This window comes from Saccostrea echinata, unplaced genomic scaffold (assembly GCF_033153115.1).
Source record: "Saccostrea echinata isolate AGI-Se365-2 ecotype Australia unplaced genomic scaffold, CSIRO_AGI_Sech_v1 ptg000025l, whole genome shotgun sequence".
Lineage (NCBI taxonomy): Eukaryota > Metazoa > Mollusca > Bivalvia > Ostreida > Ostreidae > Saccostrea > Saccostrea echinata.
The window spans coordinates 26,036,809-26,057,706 of NW_026889774.1; the positions used below are offsets into that span (position 1 = coordinate 26,036,809).

Genomic DNA, 20,898 nt, shown 5'->3' on the forward strand with positions numbered 1-20,898 from the left:
CCGGAGGGGACTATAGGTTTCCTCGGAGTCTGTCCGTCCGTCTGTCTGTCTGTGCGTCTGTCCCTCTGTCTGTCTGTCAGTCTGTCCCACTTGGTTTTCCGCACTTTTTTTCCTAAACGCTTGCAGATATTGAACTGATTTTTGGTATGTGAGTGTATATTGATAAGTTACAGATCAAGTTTGAATTTCGTTCCGCTTCATTGATTTTTGAGGGAATTACGGCCTTTTTAATTTTCAAGGGTTTTCCGCACTTTTTTTTCTAAATGCTTGCAGATATTGAGCTGATTTTTGGTATGTAAGTGTATCTTGATGAGTTACAAATAAATTTTGTATTACGTTCCGCTTCAATGATTTTTTTTAAAACGGAATTACAACACTTTAAATTTTTGATGGGAACCAGATTACACTTGCCGGTAGGGGACTAGTATTGCTAATGCAATACTCTCAGAATGCTTGTTCTTTCAGGATCACAATACACATTATTAGTTTGACTCAACACTATAATTTTTTTTTTTTTTTTTTGGTTCTAATAGTCTTTGGTATTTGTAATTTGTATCCCTCTTTCGGTCACTTTGCGTGGCACTTCCATTTGATTCGCGCCTATTAGGTCCTCTAGTGCGCGGTCATTTGTCTCGTTGATACAGAAAATAGACAAACCGGAAATACACGTCACAACTCCACAAGTGAAGTACAGGAAGCCCTTATAGGTGGCGCTCTAATTAGTAAAATATTTGTTTACATTAATATTATTTAAAATTTCCAGATATTTTGAACTTCAATTATCACTTTGCAAGAACACATGGATAATTATTAATATACTCACTGTGCTGAGGGCCAAAGGGGCCAAAATAGGACCGATCCTACTCATCGAGCTGGCTAACCCGTACCCAGTGGTTCTAAAAGATAAATAAAATTCATTATCGCACAAATGATTAAGTCTCAGCGACTTTATGTTCAGAAATATAATTACGTTGAATTGTCTGAGTTTTATGCAATCTTTAGCATAAAAGTCTTGCCTTAATACAGTTGGGTAGCATTCAGTGGTGATGATTAACAAACAAGACCAAGCAATCCCACAGGCAAGCTTGGCCACAAAGGCAAATCCATTAATAACGGCCCAACTTTTGTTAAAATCTACAGGAACATCAAATCAAAAATTTGATACCCAGTGGATGTCGTAAAGACTTTGATATTGATACCTTTGGAAGATGAATAAAAATTTCGCCAAGTGAAAGGTCAAGTGCCTAATATGCATGTCACTCTCTCATTTGTCTTATGTCTGACGTCTGTGGGCGGGGACCATGGAAATTAACATGGAATGCCTCGTGCATTTTAAATCTATTATTAGTTAGATATTTTATTTATATTTACATTTTTATTTCACAAATAATGAAAATATAAGGGATCAATGTCTAGTCTATTGGGTATGTCAGGGACATTAACGACAGCTGGAGTTCAAACGTGGGATAATTTATGCATAATGGGCTTCCGGATTCCTTAATTCAATTAACGAAATGACGGTCATTTAAGTCATTATCCATGCAGCATACACAGGACTTTGAAAATAATTCTCCAGATAAAATATCTTCTCGAAATCTAAGATCAAGCCATCGATAGTCACCTGTACATACTAGAGTATACATTTATTGTTTCATGTACATCTCAGTCGTGTCATGCAGAGATTTTCTTCGTATTTTAAATATTTTGCATTAGAGAGCGATTTTTTCATACCAAAATTCTTCGCCAATCCCACGGCAATACACCCAACTGCTGAGAGTAAACTAAACAACATGTAGGACCACCGCCTCCCTATCCTACAATCAATTCACACATATTTATAATGAAGCATTAAATGAAAACATAAGGTAATCTGTCATGTTTCTTATAAAGGCAAGTTCTGATATTATACTTATTTGTTCTATATAACTGGATTTAATTTCTATTCTTGCATTATAAGGATCCAAAATACTATGATTAAGAATGTTATAACAAGCCGTTTAAGAAATGTTGAAAAATTACTCAATATATGTTATTTACTAACTTTTTCATGATATACCATGCAAGAAAATCTCCCGGAATTTCCAAGCAGCTGAGAACAAATATGTTGATATATAGACTTCCGGACAACTTGTCCACACCAAAAGAAATCCCATAATATGTATAGGCCATCGCCATCCTGTCATTGAGAAATGGAAATCTATTAATAGTAACTCGTGAGTTATCAAATAAGTAGAGGAAATTTAATTTTAATTTCAGGTACTTGCCTGTTTTTTTGTGAAAGATAATAAACGCATATTGGCTACGTGTCTTCATCTAATTTTAGTTATTGAAACATTCAATAAATAAATTTTAAAAAATTACCAAGCAAAAGACACGATAACCGCTCTTTTCAGCAGATACCCGTGTCTACAAATATCGACCAATGTGTACTTCCGGTCGATGATGTTTGACTTCTCTACAGCGCCCTCTACTTCCTGGAGGCTAGGACACGACACTTTGTTTATTTTGGCGATTCTATCTATTACTTTTTTGGCTTCATCCATCTTCTTGTGGGAGACTATCCATCGAAAACTTTCTGGAATGATGCTGAATTAAAAACAATGGCAATATAATTACCATCGGGAATAGATACTTCTTTTGCAATTTGTTTAAAATTCTAGCTGATTCCACAATTATTATAACTAAGTTTGTATTCAATTAAAGAGAAGATTCCCACAGCACTTTGCATTTAACAATGCACACAGGTTAAATATCATTCTCAGACTGGTGTGAGGGGTTAACAGTTTACGACATACTCACAACCAACAGGCGAGAAAAGGCACAGATACAGCCCCCGTCACTATCTGTATATACCGCCAGTCAGGGAGCAACCAGGCCAGGAGTCCATAGAAAGCAGCAGCTAGAGACCAGGAAGGGATAGCCTGGATCATGGGGCGCGATTTCATGGGTGTGAACTCAATGATAAACGTCAAATAACTGGCAAGGAATAAACCGGAAGCGATGCCAATAGCAAATCTTAGACTGGCAAACATCTGCCACGAGGTGGAGAAGGAGGCTATAAAATTAGCCACTGCTTGGAGAAGAATGGATATGAAGATAATCGGTTTTCTTCCAAACATGTCGGACAGCTGTCCCGACAGGTACCCGCTGATAAACAGCCCCGCCATCTGAATACTCGTGACGATCCCCGGCACCCAGCTCTCTCGGCAGATTAATCGCCACTACAACAAGATTGCATACTTCTTAAAAATAGCCTCTCTCTCTGTGTGTCTCTCTGTCTCTCTCTCTCTCTCTCTCAGAGCTAAGCTCTTGTCTATTGTCCTGTAGTTTCATCTTTCTCTCAGGGTGCTATATGAACTATATTTGATGCTTAACGATAACAAAGTGTCTTCGTTATTGTGTTGCCCATAATTTTGAACGGTCTTTCATATTTCACTTATGTATTTCTTGTGACAAGACCTTTCCTTTTGTACCAATATTTTTGATCTCCTGATCTTGATTTTAAAGTTTGACCTTCATTTGAAAAATTTAACCTTGGCCTTGAGCTGCCATACGGAGGCATCAGTGTTTCACAGACACATCTTGTTTTTATTTGTGTTTATGTTCTTTATGTTTATACTAATTAAAAACTCAGAAAAAAAATTGATACCGTATGTGGCGAAGAGCATGCTTAAGCAGTCTGCAGGGTATAACTTTGGAGAAATTTGTAAAAAAAAAAAAAAAAAGAAAAAAAAAAAAAAAATTAAACAATCAATAGATTAAACTTTCTCTTAGTGAATATTGTTGCAAATAGATTAACAGACATAAAAATGAATTCTATAGATAGCCACGGCATTAAGTAGTCATCGCGCGACAATTTCAAGATTGTACCGCAAAATTGGGGCAATCGGAAGTTGTGTGGACTGCGTATGGACCCCAAGGCACGGGGAGGCTACTAGGCCATATGATAGTTAATCGTTGTACATTATTGTCCCCCGCTTTCGCGAAAAGGGGGGAACATTAAGGTATCACACCGGTAATTGACCAATCAAAATGAACTTAGTCAATTGTAGTTCCATACATAATAAAGAAATATTTTTTTTATTGTGAGAAATTTTTTAATTTCCCTTATTCTATTTTTACATTTTTGGTATCTGTGCTTAGGATATTTTATGTACTTTGTAAAATATTAAAGGTTTTTGACAGGAACTATTTCTTTCGGGGCATAGGAGGCCACTTCCTGGGGTGCACACAGGATGTTTATAAACACATTGAATACACGTGGTTTTGAGGGTATTCCTGTTTGCGGATGGAAAAAATCAGAAAATGCCGTGTAGGTACCCTATTTTTTGGTGTCAGCTGATGTAACTGGTAACGTTTAACACTTCCTGCTAAATATTTTTTCATGAATTCGAATACCTGATTTTTAATGATTTTTTATTCTATATAGAATTACATAGTGAAAACAATTACCGGTGTGATACCTTGAAGGTGATTGTGTAAAATCATCTACACCCATATTAAAGGCAGTTTTAATTTTATAAAGGCATATTTTAATAAATTATGTCATTTTATGAACTTTCTGTGTGAAAGCACATGTTTTTAAATTTAGAAGCAGGGTTGACATTAATTTATACAGATTTCTATGTAAAATACTAATGATATGTCATGTTTTACCCTCAAAACTCCAAATTATGACTTTCAAAGTAGGATTATGCATCTGACATGTAGAAAGAAGTTAGAAAATGTTGGTTTTTTTTATTTTAGATGACTTAAAACTCTGTGCACCACCTGACCGCAGTCAATTATAGTGTCTACAGACTTTGCCGTAAAAGCACTTTAGGCTGATTTTTTCAAGAAAAGACTAATTCTGGGTTTGCGAATGAGTTTTCAACAAAAGCGACAACTGCGATAAAATGTGAAGAAGTAAAACATGTTTTTAAAAAGTGTTAAATTTTACAGAGACTGGGTTTACTTTCATTTTATTCACCTTATGTGATTCATTTATTCCTGGAGTGGAGGAATAGAAATAATGAAATGAGTTAAATTTGTCTAATAAAAGTAATGCACAAATAAAATTTATTAAGAATTTTTTTAAAAATAAGAAGCTAATGACCAAAAATGCATAAATACTGTCAGGGCATGAGAGTGAATACTTATTCTGAGTTCCAACCATGCATCACACATGTAGTACAGAATGTCACTTAGCACCATGGTATGCCTGTTATGGTTCTCTAGACTTTTTCCATGCTTTCGCAGCTGACATTCAAGATTTTTCGGTTTGCCGGAGAATGTTTTTTGTCATTTTACCACTTTTATGTAGGTGTTGACCCTCTCTTTTAAATTAAGTCTCAGTCAGGATGTTTATTTTAGCATGATTTGTTAAGCACATTAATGTAACAATGAAATAATGTAATAATGAAAACAACTACCGGTGTGATACCTTGAAAGCTCAATCGTCCCTCAGTCTGTCCGTCTGTCAGTCTATCAGTCTGTCAGTCTGTTACAAAAATTTTAACCTTGGTCATAACTTTTGAATGAGAAGAGGAAGGGCTTTCATATTTTACACGTACATTACCTGTGACAAGACCTTTCCAAGTAGACTATGATTTTTGACCCCGTGGCCTTGACCTTGAAGTTTCACCTACTTTTCAAAAATGTTAAGATTACTTTAAATTGGTCATAACTTTTGAATGAGAAAAGATAGGGCTTTAATATTACAGATGTATATTATCTGTGACAAGACCTTTTCAAGAAAACTGATTTTTGATCCCGTGACCTTGACCTTGAAGTTTGACCTCCTTTTTAAAAAAAATAATCTTTGCTTATAACTTTTGATTGAAAAGAGATAGGGCTCTCATATTTGACCTGTGCATTACCTGTGACAAGATGTTTCCATGCATCCTACATGTATGATTTTTGACCCCTTGACCTTGATGTTTGACCTAATTTTATAGAATTTTAACTTTGTTGATTACTTTTGAATAACATACGATAGGGCGTTCGTATTTGACAAGTGCATTATCTGTATCAAAATGTTTCCGAATGTGTTATGATGTTTGACCCTGTGACCTTGACCTTCAAGTTTGACCTTATCTTAAAACATTTTTCAGTGTTGCTAACTTTTGAAGGAGCGAAGATAGGGTATTCATATTTGACACGTGCATTACCTGTGACAAGCATTTCCAAATGTACTATGATTTTAACCCCATGACCTTGAAGTTTGACCTAATTCTCAAAAAGAATTAACATTGCTGGTAACTTTTGATTGAGAGAAGATACGACATTTACATTTGACATGTGCATTACCTGTTTCAAGACCATTCCGATTGTATACTGAGGTTTTTTTCACATTTCAATACTTGTGACAAGACCTTTCGGATTGCATTATGATATTTGACCTCACGACCTTGATCTTGACATTTGATGTAGGTTTGAGAAGCTATAATCTTTGCCATAACTGTTATGCAATAATTTATGTCTTTTTCGTATTATACACAGACAATTAGACAGGACATACAAACAATACAGTTACAATATGCCATCAATAATAGCATCCCATCCACTAAGACACCGAAAGCGGATGACCACAATTCTTAGAATTTGCTTGTTCGAGTTACAACCTCGCTGATCACCATCAGTAATCATCAACTTTATATCTGGGCAAAAACGGTGCGCAATGCACGTCGGGAAATTGATCTTCGGGCAAGAAAGTCATTTAAGGGTCTTGTCATGACACCAAGACATTTGTCAATTCCACTGTATTGGGTAAGATGGCGTATTACATACACTAATGCCGATTAGGCAAATATTTTTTAAACAGACCACGTGATCGGAAATTTAACAAGCCTAAATAACTGAAATAATGCTACACTGGAAGCATCCTGGGCAATCCTCCAGTTTCCTTAAGAGTATTTTTCATAAATTTGATTTAGTTCAATAGACATTATTCCGTTTGCAATATATAGACAATGTCACAATCTTAGTCAGTGTTTGTATAAATGAAACCAAATCATACGAGTATGACACATGAGAATGAGAGAGATCAGAATTAACTAATTCGAAGTATTAATGAGTTCAATCTTTTATTACTTGGATACGTAAATTAAAATTAACTTGAAAGTTTAAAAACCAGTGCATCATCTGTTCTTATAAAAAAAAAATATAAACTAAAGTTTTATGTTACATTTTGATCGATCGTTTAAAATAATAATAAATTAAAGTATTTTGTTACATTTTGTTCGTTTAAAATTAAAATAAACTAAAGTTTTAAGTTTGATATCACAAATTGTAATGGAGACCGTTACAGATGTTCCCCAAATGCTCATCTACTCCATTTTTATGATTTAAGTTTCATTAGATTAGGAAGATTTTTTTTATCATAGATTTGCAACTAATTTTCCAGAGTATTTATGTCGGACAACAACGCACATACATGTATAACTTATAAAGCAAAATAAGTTTAAGCGAATCGGCATTTTATTGCACATGCATACACATGTCGTCTTATTAACCAATCAAAATTGAACACATTGTCAAGTGAATGCATATCCTCGGTATTAATTTCTCAATGATATTATCGGTATAATATAGGGACTTGTAAAATTTAAGGATGACGTTTACTCAGGGTTTTAGTTAACAGAAACGGATTGTTAAAAAGTACAATATCTTAAAACAAAAATTGATCTAAGAGGACAAGATGACAAAGTAATAAGTAAATACCAATGTTAAAAGGACAAGGTGCGTTTGGTACAAAATTTGGCCACGTGTCAAAATAAAATAATATTCCTTAAAACTCTTTGAGAGAGTGTATATTTTCATGAAATTATCAATACATGTATATGCATGTGCAAAGCTTTATTTATGTTTTATATAAACGTAAAAGTAGCATAGTTTTCGATAACGTGATATTTTGACGTTGCTTTATGCGACGTCATGAACAAGAATGGGATGTCATGTTTTAAAATAAATCCAGCTTACATGTATATTTTACTATATACGTACATTAAATCTCATTTTCATATAAACGTACATTTCGATGTATTGGTATACATGTGATAACATACTAGTTCCATGCTTACTAAATTATTTTTCATAATTAAAGACAAATCTTTAACTCAATTGGTATGGTTGGCTTTGAAAATTTTTGAATCATAAGGGAAAAAAGGGGTGTACATGTACAGTACATTCTAAGCGGATTTCTGACTTTCCGAGCCCCGCATTGCCACAAGCAAAGTATTGGTTTTATTTTTTTAAACTTTTTCTTGGATTTTGATTGCAGGTGTTCAAGGAAATGATTTTGTGTGTAATAATATATCAGTAAGGCTCGCAGCTCGCAAGATTTTGGTCTTCCTGCTTATCTGCATTTTCCAAAAAAAAAAACTTAGTTTACGCTCCCTACTTGACACTGATTTTCTGTGGTTTGATTTACATAAGTTTACCTGGCTATGTCTACCTATTATAACATTTTATTTGCGCTGTGCAGAGGTAGAGCCCACCCTTTAAAAAAGGAAAGGATGTGAACCTTCGTTTATTCTTTTCTTTCAGCAGTTCGGAAATATTCCAGCATCGAAGTTATCAGCAATTAATTTACCTTTTTTTTCTTCAAAATTGCAGCTTGTTCCGACACATGAATATATTAGGATCTATGGGTTATTGAACAGACAGCATGTTTCAACGACATTTTATACGTATTAACTTAATATACATCTTCACATTGTCAAGGTTTTGTGATATTGTTTCTCTTCACTACCTTCTTAAATAGGAACGATTTCACAAAACCTTGACATTGTAAAGATGTATAGGTTACTGCGTAGATGACCTACAATCTACTTGGTCTATTAACGATGTTTTAGAGACTTTTACAATAATTCATCCCTGTGGTAGACAAGGAGCAAATGTACTACCTGGTTAATAGAAGATTTTAACGGAAAAGAAAAAAAATACTAATACTTCACGGTAAAGAGGGATTTTTCGCGGAAAAGCAATGTGGACTCGCGGAAAAAAGCTTAAGTTGATTATAAAATTTTGCGAAATGAATGATTCTGCTTGAAATTCCTAGCATAGAAATATTTTTCTACATTCCTTTTAAAAAGATTAAAACATTTTCAATATAATGTATATAAGAAAGTTATAAGCAAAATTAAATTTTGGTCCAAGTCGTAAGTTCTTTTGTAAAACAGGCCCCTGAACTCTTGAAAATAGATGGCCCTTTGTTCATAACAAACAGAAAGCAATATTAATTTTATTTTGTAATTCGGGGGAAAGGAAGCAGGCAGTACAGTTGATACTTTTTACATGTTCTATGGGGGGGGGGGGGGTCTATTCAAAGAGAACTTTGATTTCATGAAATATTTATAGTTCCTATATCACGTATAGTAGGCGTAGTAATTAAAGCATAAGTAATTAGTAATTACTTAGTAAATGATTCTTGATAATTAATAATATTTTCAAGATGACAAAGAATAAAAAAGGAAAAAAAGGGGTTGCCGTGGAAGAAGTATCATTATGTTCATCGTGGTAATGAAATTTTAAGTAAAACTTTACCATTTACCCATGTAGGGGGCAGGTTCACGTATGGATAAATTGAGAGTATAAACAGGTTAAACAAAGAAAATGCACACAAGCCAAAAAAAAAAAAAATCTCGAACGAGGTGGCGGGGGGGGGGGGGGCTGGACCCGCCTTTGAATACGTACTAGATTGTTGATATTGATATCCAGGAAGTCATTATTTCAATAACCTGTGAGAAAGACATTTTCTACAAAATACAGCACCGAGGAATCCATTTCACAATAAATCCGATGCTTATACATTGTATGTGCATTCATTAATCATTTTCTATGTTCTATGACACCCTATTTATATTTTATTTTAATTTTACCATTCAGTTGAAACAATTAACAAGAATAAAATCAGCTATATTTCCTACGATCACTGCAAATGCAAACTGTAATTACAGTTCGAGAATATTTCACTTATCCACAGAGATCTGTGGATATATACTTATCATTTCTTAGCAAAGATTAATATTTGTTTTAGTAAACAAATCAGAATTTCAGTTTTGCATGTGCGTGCAAAAAGGCAATACTTTTTTGGATATTAATACAGAAGGAGCACAACTACGTGATTCTTGACAATGAAAAGAAAACATTTTTTTATCCTCTGCCATTCGTTACTTCTACATTATGTTTTCATGCTATATACAGTTTCCATAGGTCTGTCAATCTATATATAGTAATATTAAGAATATAAGAGGAGACCTGACCCCCTTTCAACCGATATCATCACTCATGTAGTATTTTATAACCCCCCCCCCCCCTTTCAAGCTTTTACTTCTTTTTTTTTACATTATTATTATTACACCTAATCTTTATTTAATTTTATTAAGTACATAAAATGCTATTAAGTACATAAAATGCTATTAAGTACATAAAATGCTATTAAGTACATAAAATGCTATATATTACCCCTTTTTGACCATCTCGAGAAGTGATGTGACCAAAATACATTTATGTGATGTATATGGCTTTACGGGTAATTTTTATGGAACTCTTCAAAAAAGGTAACTGAAGTCATTGATAAAACATATATGACCATCTAGATTATGTTTGGAACTGATCTACATTTCACATATTTTACACTGAGAGGCGCATTGTTAAATCTATTGTGATATTTTGCCAAGTTGTCTTCTATCTTAGAAAGTTAGCCTCTAATTTTCACTGTAATAGCTCAAAATATTCATGTCCATACATGTACATGTAAATAGTCCATTTTCCGAACAGACCAAATAGATCCGCGAAACCATTGTGACGTCAATTTTCAAAAATGACGTATAAATTGTTTTAATTTAAAATGTTCAACTTGACATGATTATGGATACGGGCACTGGGTTATAAACTGAATTTAAAATAATATTTATAATACGACAAGTGTAAATACTGTAATTTTTTTTCTGAACTGCTACTTTCTTTAACCACCTAACGTTCCGATTATATAGTCTAACTCGGACCACTGTCGCTTACTAAGGGGGCGCGGAAGTAAGATGCTATAGATGGACTAATATAGGCCCAATGTATCTGAATTCGAACAACATGTAAAGAATTAATACATACCAGATCTTCATAATATTGATGTTATGATTTTATGCTTGATATTAAAGGATTTTTTAGCGATGGTGGCGAGGTATATTCTCAATATTATTTATATCTAGCAAAAAACCGTCTAATGTATGTGTATTGCATGCTGTAAAATGAACACATATTTTGAAAATAAACATCGTCCGCACAATATCACCATCGTAATTTTTTGCATATAAATTGCTTTTATATCGATGTTTCATTTGTTAAAATTTCAATTTAAAGTGGTGATATGATGCGGACCTATCGAAAAATGCTTTTAAGTCCCTGATTTTTAACGATTTTTCCGGAAATACGCATTCCGTGCATGATTTGACCACGAATAAACAGTATACAGGGGACACATTCTCCAAGTATGGGTTTATTTTTTTAACAAGCATATATCCAACCTTTATTTTCAATGTAAAGTTTTGATTCGGCATAAACTTTAATTTTTAGAAATTCTCAGGGCCAAATATTATATCAAATGAACCTTGTCCATTATTTTTTTTATTATGTGAAGAATATATGCTGCATCATAGTTTTATTTATAGTGATGCAGAGGAAATTCGGAATAAATTTTAATTTTTCATTTTTTCCAGATTTTTTTCTTCTTACAACTTTACTCTATATGTCTTATTTCACATCATTTTGCAACTATTAGGTGTGTTAAAGCTCATGTATTGTTTCAAATAATTAAATGGCATGCAATAAAGAATATCAAAAATGCAATCAAAATCCATTCCAGATAACATATCTAAAGATTTTGATCATTGAACTCATATAATTTTCATGTCAGCAGAATAAGGGCAATAGAAGTAAATGGGGACTATAAATGGTTAAGATATCTTATAATTCAGATTTTTGTAATAATTGATTTAAAATGGCTAAGAATTAGTAAATTGTCAGAAGAAATTCGGACCGGAATATTTAAGTAGTTTATAGCTCAAACTCTTGTTGTTTATGTATTTTTAGCAACATTTTCTATTTCATTTCATTATCCAAAAAGTTTTCTTTCTCGTTTCATTAAAAACTAAGAAAGTCACAATCACATACAATCTTAGATTTCAGAACACGTGCATGCGTGTAATTTCTAGATTTCTCACATTCTTATAGTATCTCATAATATACTAATCAAAATTTCTCAGTCCCCAGGCACGTTTTTGATTTACACTGTTTTTATATTAGATTATTTTGACAATATAAATTGATAAATATGTAGGATAAAATGTAACAAAACAAAATGTTCTCATTCAATCAAATTTTATTGCAGCGCTTTATCACAAAATGCAGAAACATTTAAAAACCCTATAATTTAAATTTCGCAAAATTCAATACTGCATTAATCCTCCATTCAAACGAATTAACATCAAGGCATCTGCTCCTAAACAAGTTCAAAAATCAAAGAAAAAATCTTTATTGAGGCTTTTTCCATGTTATTTCATGTGTTGACTAGGTTTCCCTCTAGTTCTGCTAGATTCTGCGACTGGAAAAGCTGTCTCACTATCCCGTCTATCTTGTCTTATACAATCATGCTCTATAAGGTTGAGAAGTGGATGACAAGGGGGCTAACCGAAATTGTCTGTGCCTTGATGACAATATTAAGCAGGACTTTAAGTCTCCTTAAAAGCATTCCCACTCAGCCAGTTTGTTCCGTACAGTTTGGTCACTGAAGAGACTTCTATGAATTTTCAATGTGTGTCGTGCAGTTGCACATGCAGTTAGGTTCCTTCCAGAATGGTGAGTAATTCTCATGTAGCGGTCCTGTTGATGTGTCGTTACACTACGTCTTGGTCATCGAGATAGGTCTACACTTCCGGTTCCGGTCCAGTTAATTTCCAGATAAAGCCTAGGATGGTTTTTTGGTTTCTGTTCAAAATCTAGCGACTTCTAATAAATGTAAGGAATTAACGTAAACTTTGTTGGTCTATCAGACGGTATTTTCAAAGGTTGTAAGCATAATAAACACGTATAGTGAAAGAAAACAAACCTATCGTGAACTATACCCAGCTTGGACCACATGCACATTATTGTGCGGGCATGCACCGCATTTTACTCAACTTCTTTGTGTGTGTGTGTGTGTTTGTTTGTTTGTTGTTGTTTTTTTTTTTTTTGTTTTTTTTGGTTTGTTTTTGTTTTTTTTTTTTCTTTTTTGTTTTTCGTAAACAACTAAAGGTAAAGAACACATGGAAACAAAAAAAAATTTGAAAATTCACCCGAAAAACATATGGAACTCGCACTTTCTGCTTTTCAACAAAAAGGTCACAGTAGAGTAATCACACATTCTATTGGAATTTTTTTGACCTTGTCATGTTAGCATTGTAAATTGTAGGCAAAATTTTAAGCCACTTACAAATTGATGTAAGGGATTTGATTTTTTTAAAATAAAAAAGTGGGCATTTAGAAATTTTGACAAGTATATATACCTCTAATAGGTATTCAATATCAAAGTATTTCATTGAAGAGTTAGAAAATTACTGCTGATAAAGTATTAGCCAATCAAAATTCAGCACACTTGCATGCATGTCATTGCATTTAAAATTTTGATAGTACTGTCTTTCACTAATTTACAATTTTACAATTTTCAATTGTTAAGGAGTATATGACTAATTAGTCATGTATTCATTAACAATTGAAAATTGTAAATTAGTGACAGTACCATAATATAGGAACTAAGCATATCTATATTTATGTTCCATTTTTTTTCTTCTGTTTTTGTATGTATTTATTTTAATATTTTGTAATATTATACTTTCAGGTTGATTAGGTGAATCTGATTCATCGAGAAGCATTTGTTAAAAACCACTGTATCCTCTGAATAATGAAGCCACGCCCTCTACCGTAGCCACAGTCGTGATCAAAGGGTGATTTTCGAAAAAAAAATGACTGCGCAGAATTTAAGCGAGTATACGTTCATTCTTACATGTATTTGTTTTAAACATCAGTATAATATAATAAATATTGCTTGTAGTTGTGGTTAACTTTGAAAATTGAAAACCTTCGAAAACCATTGTCAACCTCGGCTGCGCTTCGTAGAATATATTATAACGATATACTAGGTAAGTTTAACATATGAAGAAATGCATGAGTCCGGTTTTTCTTATTATTATTTATGAAGTAGGGCTGGGTATCGGCTGGAAATTTCGTATTACGATATATATTGCGATATTTTTAACTGTATTGCGATATGTATTGCAATATTTTCAATGACAGTTAAAATGCTCTTTTTCTTATTTTATCAACCTCCATCTATAAGCAACGTGTGTTAAAGTATTTTAAATACATTCTTAAAAAAAATGTTGATTTCACTACAGTTTTGGAACGAATATGCAACCATATAACAGCAATCTTACCGTTTGGTACTGTTTGGCACGATTGAAAACGTTCTGACATACATGTATTAAATTTCATATTTTACTGAAGAAATCTAAAGCCCAAGCAGTTTGCCGGTATATCGGTACTGGAAAAACGTATCGCAATAGTCGCATTTCCTTTGACAAATGGAAGATTCATAGTAACTTTAAAAAGGTTATTATTTGTTTCCGGTGTTCGTTGTATCTTGAAAGCAACATGGCTTACATCAATGAAAATTAGCCAATTTTGAAAACAAAAGCATGGGATTTCGACCGTTTTAGCCATTCTAATAAAGGATATAAGCGGCTGAGGGGCAATATGAAAACCACACTCCTTCTTTTTTCAGTTATTTAAGGAATGAATTTTATAGCCACCCAAGTTATACTATATAACCTGGGTTGGGCAGTTTACGCTTTATAAACCGCGAACTCCATTGACCAAATAAACGACACCACAGAGTCTGATACATCTGTTTCATATTCGGACATTTTACTTATGATAAACGAAATGACTTCAACTTTTCTGTCTTCAGTTTCCCTTATTTATGTAGCAAAATACAATTATCAGCAGCATATGGAGTTTATGTCTCCCAGTTGATTCGATACGCAAGAGTATGCTCCACGTACGAACAATTTCTTAAACAAGGTAAGGTATTGACAAATAAGTTGATGATACAAGGATATCAACAGTCTCGTTTAAAGTCAACATTTCGCAAATTCTATGGTCGATACGATGACCTTGTCAGCAAATACAATCTATCGATAGGTCGAATGTTGACTGACATTTTTCATACAAATTGTTAGACCGTCACTTTCACACTGTATTGTCTACAGATTTTTCCGTTTGCCAGAACATGACAAGGAGCACACGGCTGGTGTGACCGGTCGACGGGGGAAGCTTATTTCTCCGTGGCACCTGATCCCATCTCTGATGTATTTAGAGGTCCGTGTTTTCTCTGCTCCCAATTAGTATTGTTTCAATGGACTTTTGAGCTTGATTTCTGATCGTTATCTTCATATTTCATACAACACTATATACGCTTCGGATTTTTAATTAAAAATGACAGGCCTAATTTTGCTTTGATATTGACTATCTTAATTTTTTATTTTTTGTTAAGGTAGGTTGGAGAAAACCCGACCACCACGGCGGATTGGGTGCAGGTTTAAAGATACCATTATATATTTTTCATAAAATTTTCTTTGGAAAATACAATATGGCGGGAAAATGCAAGTAAGACAATGGAATTTATTTCTCAATATAATGACAGATATATTTGGAGACAATTATTATTATTATTAAGATTAATAAAGGCACAGCCCGGCGGCCGACACGTTGAGATGGAGTGTATGTTTTCATAAGCCTGATAATCCGGGTGGAGGGGGGATATCGCAAATTTTTATATCCTAACTATTTCGGATAAAGTTCTTCCGCCGATGGTTTGATTCTTCTTAATATCTTCTACCGGAAATGACTAGATTGTTGATACTAAAATGAAAGTTGCGAGCGCCTTTTTGATTTGAAAATTCGAAGCGAGAGTATATTGTTTTAATGAAGGAAAGAGTACAGAATTGGCGTTTTTATCATTTTTGATGATGAAATGTAAGTGTTTATTGCAAGTTGACAGAGCTCTTCCACCGATTAAGAAGTGCAGGAAAGAGCAGCCTATTTTTATAAATTACATATGATTTACCATTGATAAGGAGTTACGACCGCCTTTTTAATTTGAAAACGGCAATTTCTTGCAACAGTGTGACTAACTTAATAACAGAAAAAACGGTATCCTAAGTGGTCAGCTGTTAATCACACAAAATTCTACCCATACATGTATAACTATGACGGAGGCTTGAAGAAAAAAAAAAGAAACAGGCTTGCAGGTTTTAAAATAAAAATATAAAGAAATGGAATTTCGAGTATATGCAGTATCTTATGAATATTAATGAGAAATAAATCACGTGGAAGCAATCTCATGAATAAATTGCACACCATTTCTCCATATGTGTATACGTCATAAAATTGAAAAGTCCAACAGACTCGGAAGGTATACATCGCGGGGACAGGGGGATGCTGGGATGGGCGTGTCCTATCCTTAGGTAACTTGACCAATGGGGACGAGCTTTGGCTTACATGTACTAATTGGATAATTTAACGAATCTGAGATATGTATAGTAATAGACTGGAAGACTTATGGTCATCTTCGCCGCTAAAAAAATTAGATGCAGGCAATTTAAAAACCATTACTCGCAATTTTCATATTACCACGCTAATGAAATTTTCATATTACCTCGCTAATGATAGTATTCATTTCGGGGTCAAAATGCACAGCACTACACTCACTAGAATCGTTCACACTGCACTGTTTGAATGACAACGAAATTGCAGACTTGTTTCCAGCATCCTTATCTTCCTCCAACATTGAAGAGTTTCCAAAATCCCCACACCACCAGTCAGGCGTAGCGCCCCCAAATGTCATCATCAGCACAGACCACGTAAATGGAAATTTAGCAAGGTTAATTACAGCAATTATGATAAATTGGAAGCGTCCTAATCCTCCAGTGTCCAAAAGAACGTTTTCTAAAAGATGATTGAGTTCACCAGACATTATTTCGTTCGTCAATATACACTCATAAGTTGTCACAATTTTAGTTAGTGTGAGTTTGCATTTATGAAGTCGAATTACACTCGTCCTTTATTCAGATTTAGTATAGTTGATTTTATGTGCTTGTATGCATAAACATGGATATATTTATTTTATTTTACAGTTCGCAATCGGGACAGGCCTTCTTCGAAGCTTCATCTTTAATGGTTATCGATGATATTTGTTGGCTGCTTGATAGAAAACCTGAAATCAAGTTGATCTGACATGGCCCTTATTTTCCAATAGTACAACTGATTTTAATTCTGGATTATGGCCAAGGTTAAAGTTAAAAGTTTCACAAGTATATCATTGAAGGAGTTAGCAAGATTCCAGTTCTCCAAGGACAGGACTATTTCCCGAGGCGAAGCCGAGGGAAATAGTCCTGGAGGAGGGGAACTTGAATCTTGCTAACTCCCGCAATGATATACTTTTAACTGTTTTATTACACCGATACAAACGTAAAATTTAGAGGATTCAAATAGCGTGATTTCAAAGCAGGGATTAGCTAACTGAACTTACACACGGGGATTAGTCCATTTACATATCATGCCAATGTATAAATAAAATTTAGAGGATTACGGATAACCGGGAATTAGCTTTCGAAGCAGGGATTAGCTCACTTGACTTACGTACGGGGATTAGTCCATTCTTAACAATTTCTAGGGAATTAGTCACATCTAACATTCTAATAATCAGTTGAGGAATAACAAACAATATTAACGCTGAGTCGGCAATATTTCAGCCATATTTCGGCGAACAAATTAATTGTATATGACCATTGTTGAAGTTTTTGGTTTCTCTGGCCATATTTGTACGGAGCATTGCCGTGCATTGTCATGCGACATGTTCTTATGGACGACAATATGCGATGTGAGGGTAGGTACACATTGTCGCCGACGACAAAATGAACAGGACGACAAAATGTATTATTATACCTCTACTGATTTTTTCCCTATATAACATAAGATCATCAGATGTGACTTATTCCCTAGAAATCGTTATGAATGGACTAATCCCCATGCGTTAGTCAAATGAGCTAATCCCTGCTTTGAAAGCTAATTCCCGGAATGGACTTATCCCCGTGTGTTAGTTCAGTGAGCTAATCCCTGCTTTGAAATCACGCTATCTGAATCCTCTAAATTTTACCTTTGTATCGGTATAATAAAACAGTTAAAAGTATATCATTGAGGGAGTTGATATAATTTCAAAAAAAATTTTGAACTTGAAATAATTATACCATGCAACAACAAATCGATAATAAGTATACCAACTGTGCTGAGAGCTAATGGAGCCAGAATAGAACCGATCCTACACAAGGAGCTGGCTAATCCGTAGCCAGTGGTTCTAAAAGCAAGATATTATTTTAATATTACATGAATAACTCACAATAACGCATGTTCAAAAGTATGAATCCGGTTAGATGCCAGAATTTTACGAAAAGGAATAAAATTCTTGCCTTAGTACAGTTAGGTAATATTCTGTGGTGATGATAAACAAACAAGACCACCCAGCCGCACAACCCAGCTTAGTTACAAAGGCGAATCCATGCACTAATCCACCCTTACTTGTTGAAATCAACTCGTAAAAAAATGATACATGTACATATAAAAATAAGGGCTTTTGTGGATTTTACACGAAAAACAAAACAAAAATATGGAAAAAACAATATAAATGTAAATAATACACCAAATTTATTTTTGTATCGTTATATCATGGACCGAATTAATCTGGATCAGTGTTAACCTGGCACCGCCGAATGTAGTCTGGTTCCCTGACCCGTTTATCATCGTCTTTGTAGAGAACCAGACTATGACAACATTGACCATAAAAAAAAACCTTAATCATATGAATTAAGCTGTTTTACAAAAGAATGCAATTTTCAAAATCATTACTTTTGATGTTTTTTTGTATAGAATGGAATATGAAGATAACGAACAGTATTCAATCTCGAAAGTCCAATGAAACAATACAAATTTGGAGCAGAGTAAACACGGACCTCAAAATTTAGAGGTGGGAGAAATCTTCGTTTCATTTTTGTTGTTATATTTAGCGTTTTTGTATTATCTCAAAAAGCGATTGAGAGTAAGTACTATATTTTTACACGTAAATTTATTTTGGCGGCTGTGCGGTCAACTTCCTGAACAGGCTGTCAATAGCCGGCAATTGCTCTTTGAGCAATGAACCCGGCTAAAAATTAATATCCGCCACGTGCACATAATGTGAACGCTAAATACAATACATTTAGAGTTTATCATGATTTAATTCACAACAAAAGACGTGGAACATGGTCATTGCGACCATAAAACCCAGGCAGGGATCCAGACATCGCTAAAAGGACTTCCAAAATAGAGATAGATCTTGGAAAGATAGAGTCATCGAGAGTCACCTGTATGTATACATGCACTTATCTTACTTAATGCAAATACTTTATTAACAAAAGCATTCAAATAAAAGCAATGTGTGCTTTACTGTTACGGTTTGACAAAAAGAAATACTTTGGTATAAATAAATGAGTTTTGTATATTAATTTTGTATATTACTAGTCATGCATTTTCGCTCTGTCTGTCAGAACATTTAATAACTTTGACATGGCTTGAACGAAATAAATTAAATTACTTATTTACCTTTTCATTTAATACCATGCAAGAAAAGCCCCAGGAATTTCCAAGAAGCTGAGAACAAATATGTTGATATAAAGACTTCCGGACAACTTGTCAACACCAAAAGAAATCCCATAATACGTATATGCCATCGCCATCCTTTCATTGAGAAAGAGAAATCTAATTAAATTTAATTTGAGAGTTAAATATACAAAGTCAAAAATACAAAAAAAGAGAGAGAAAAAATCATTATATTCCTGTCATTGTCCTCATGTCGTCCAGAAATTACATCGACAAGCTTTTAAAATCCATGTACATTCTTGGACTTTTTTTGTTGAGAGATATTAAATTCATAATTAGTTTTTGGTTTTATGTTTTAATATAATTTTCAGCAGAAAAGATAAACTTTACCATGCAAAAGAAACAATAATGAAACAATCGAGCATAAATTGCTCAGGTGAACATGCAGTCCATATGGGTCTGATATGTAAATATTTCATTACCAGTCTGATATTACATAATTTAACAATGTAAATTCTGTTAAAGAGAGAATTTTTGAAAGATTTGTGTAAAAAAAAAAAAAAAAAAAATCTCATTCAAAACACGTGCATAGTTTACAAAACGTGTTTCTATTTATTATTATAGAAACATTGGATACGGATGCGCAAACTCCATTTTCGGTGTTGGCGCCATGGTAGCTCAACAGATTGTTCAAATGGCAAGGCTGGTCTTGTAAGACTGATATCATGGTATAAATTGCACATGCTTATTCGTGTTTTATGTCGTAAAACTTAGTGATGACCTGGGGGCGGGGGTGTTGACATTTTGCAGAATTGAAGATGGGAAAATATCGAAATACACACAGAGTAATGGACCAAATCAAATTGATAGTAATGTTCAGAATTTTTACACGTAATATAGTAATTCAATAACACATTGAGGGAAGCCCCCCCCCCCCCCCCCCATGTTGAAGTGCCGGACTTAGTTATTTAACTGTGCTTATATGTATCATTTTCACTTTTTTTGCTGTAATCATACTAGGTTATCTATTTTTCAGAGTAAATCATTTCCAGGATTGATGTACTTCCTCTGTTCCGGCCTTTTGTTTTTGTCCGCCATATCAGCGGTTCTAGTTCCGGACACAAAAGGGAAAGTCATGGAAAACCAAATCCGGTCTAGAAAATCGGAAATCTTTAACATATTCATTGGTAAGGA

The 20,898-nt window shown here is 33.9% G+C and overlaps 1 protein-coding gene across 1 annotated transcript; it reads right to left on the reverse strand.

Moving 5' to 3' along the window:
• Window positions 1-299: 299 nt before the first annotated feature.
• On the reverse strand, window positions 300-17,057 carry LOC133192270 (solute carrier family 22 member 4-like). The gene is made up of 8 exons (XM_061328268.1): window positions 16,730-17,057; window positions 2,800-3,221; window positions 2,362-2,586; window positions 2,042-2,176; window positions 1,732-1,814; window positions 1,017-1,134; window positions 824-896; window positions 300-715 (listed from the first exon to the last, which is right to left on the reverse strand). Exons 1-8 carry the CDS (start codon window positions 17,045-17,047, stop codon window positions 527-529), a joined length of 1,563 nt encoding a protein of 520 aa, XP_061184252.1. The 5' UTR covers window positions 17,048-17,057; the 3' UTR covers window positions 300-526.
• Between the last annotated feature and the right edge of the window lie 3,841 nt (window positions 17,058-20,898).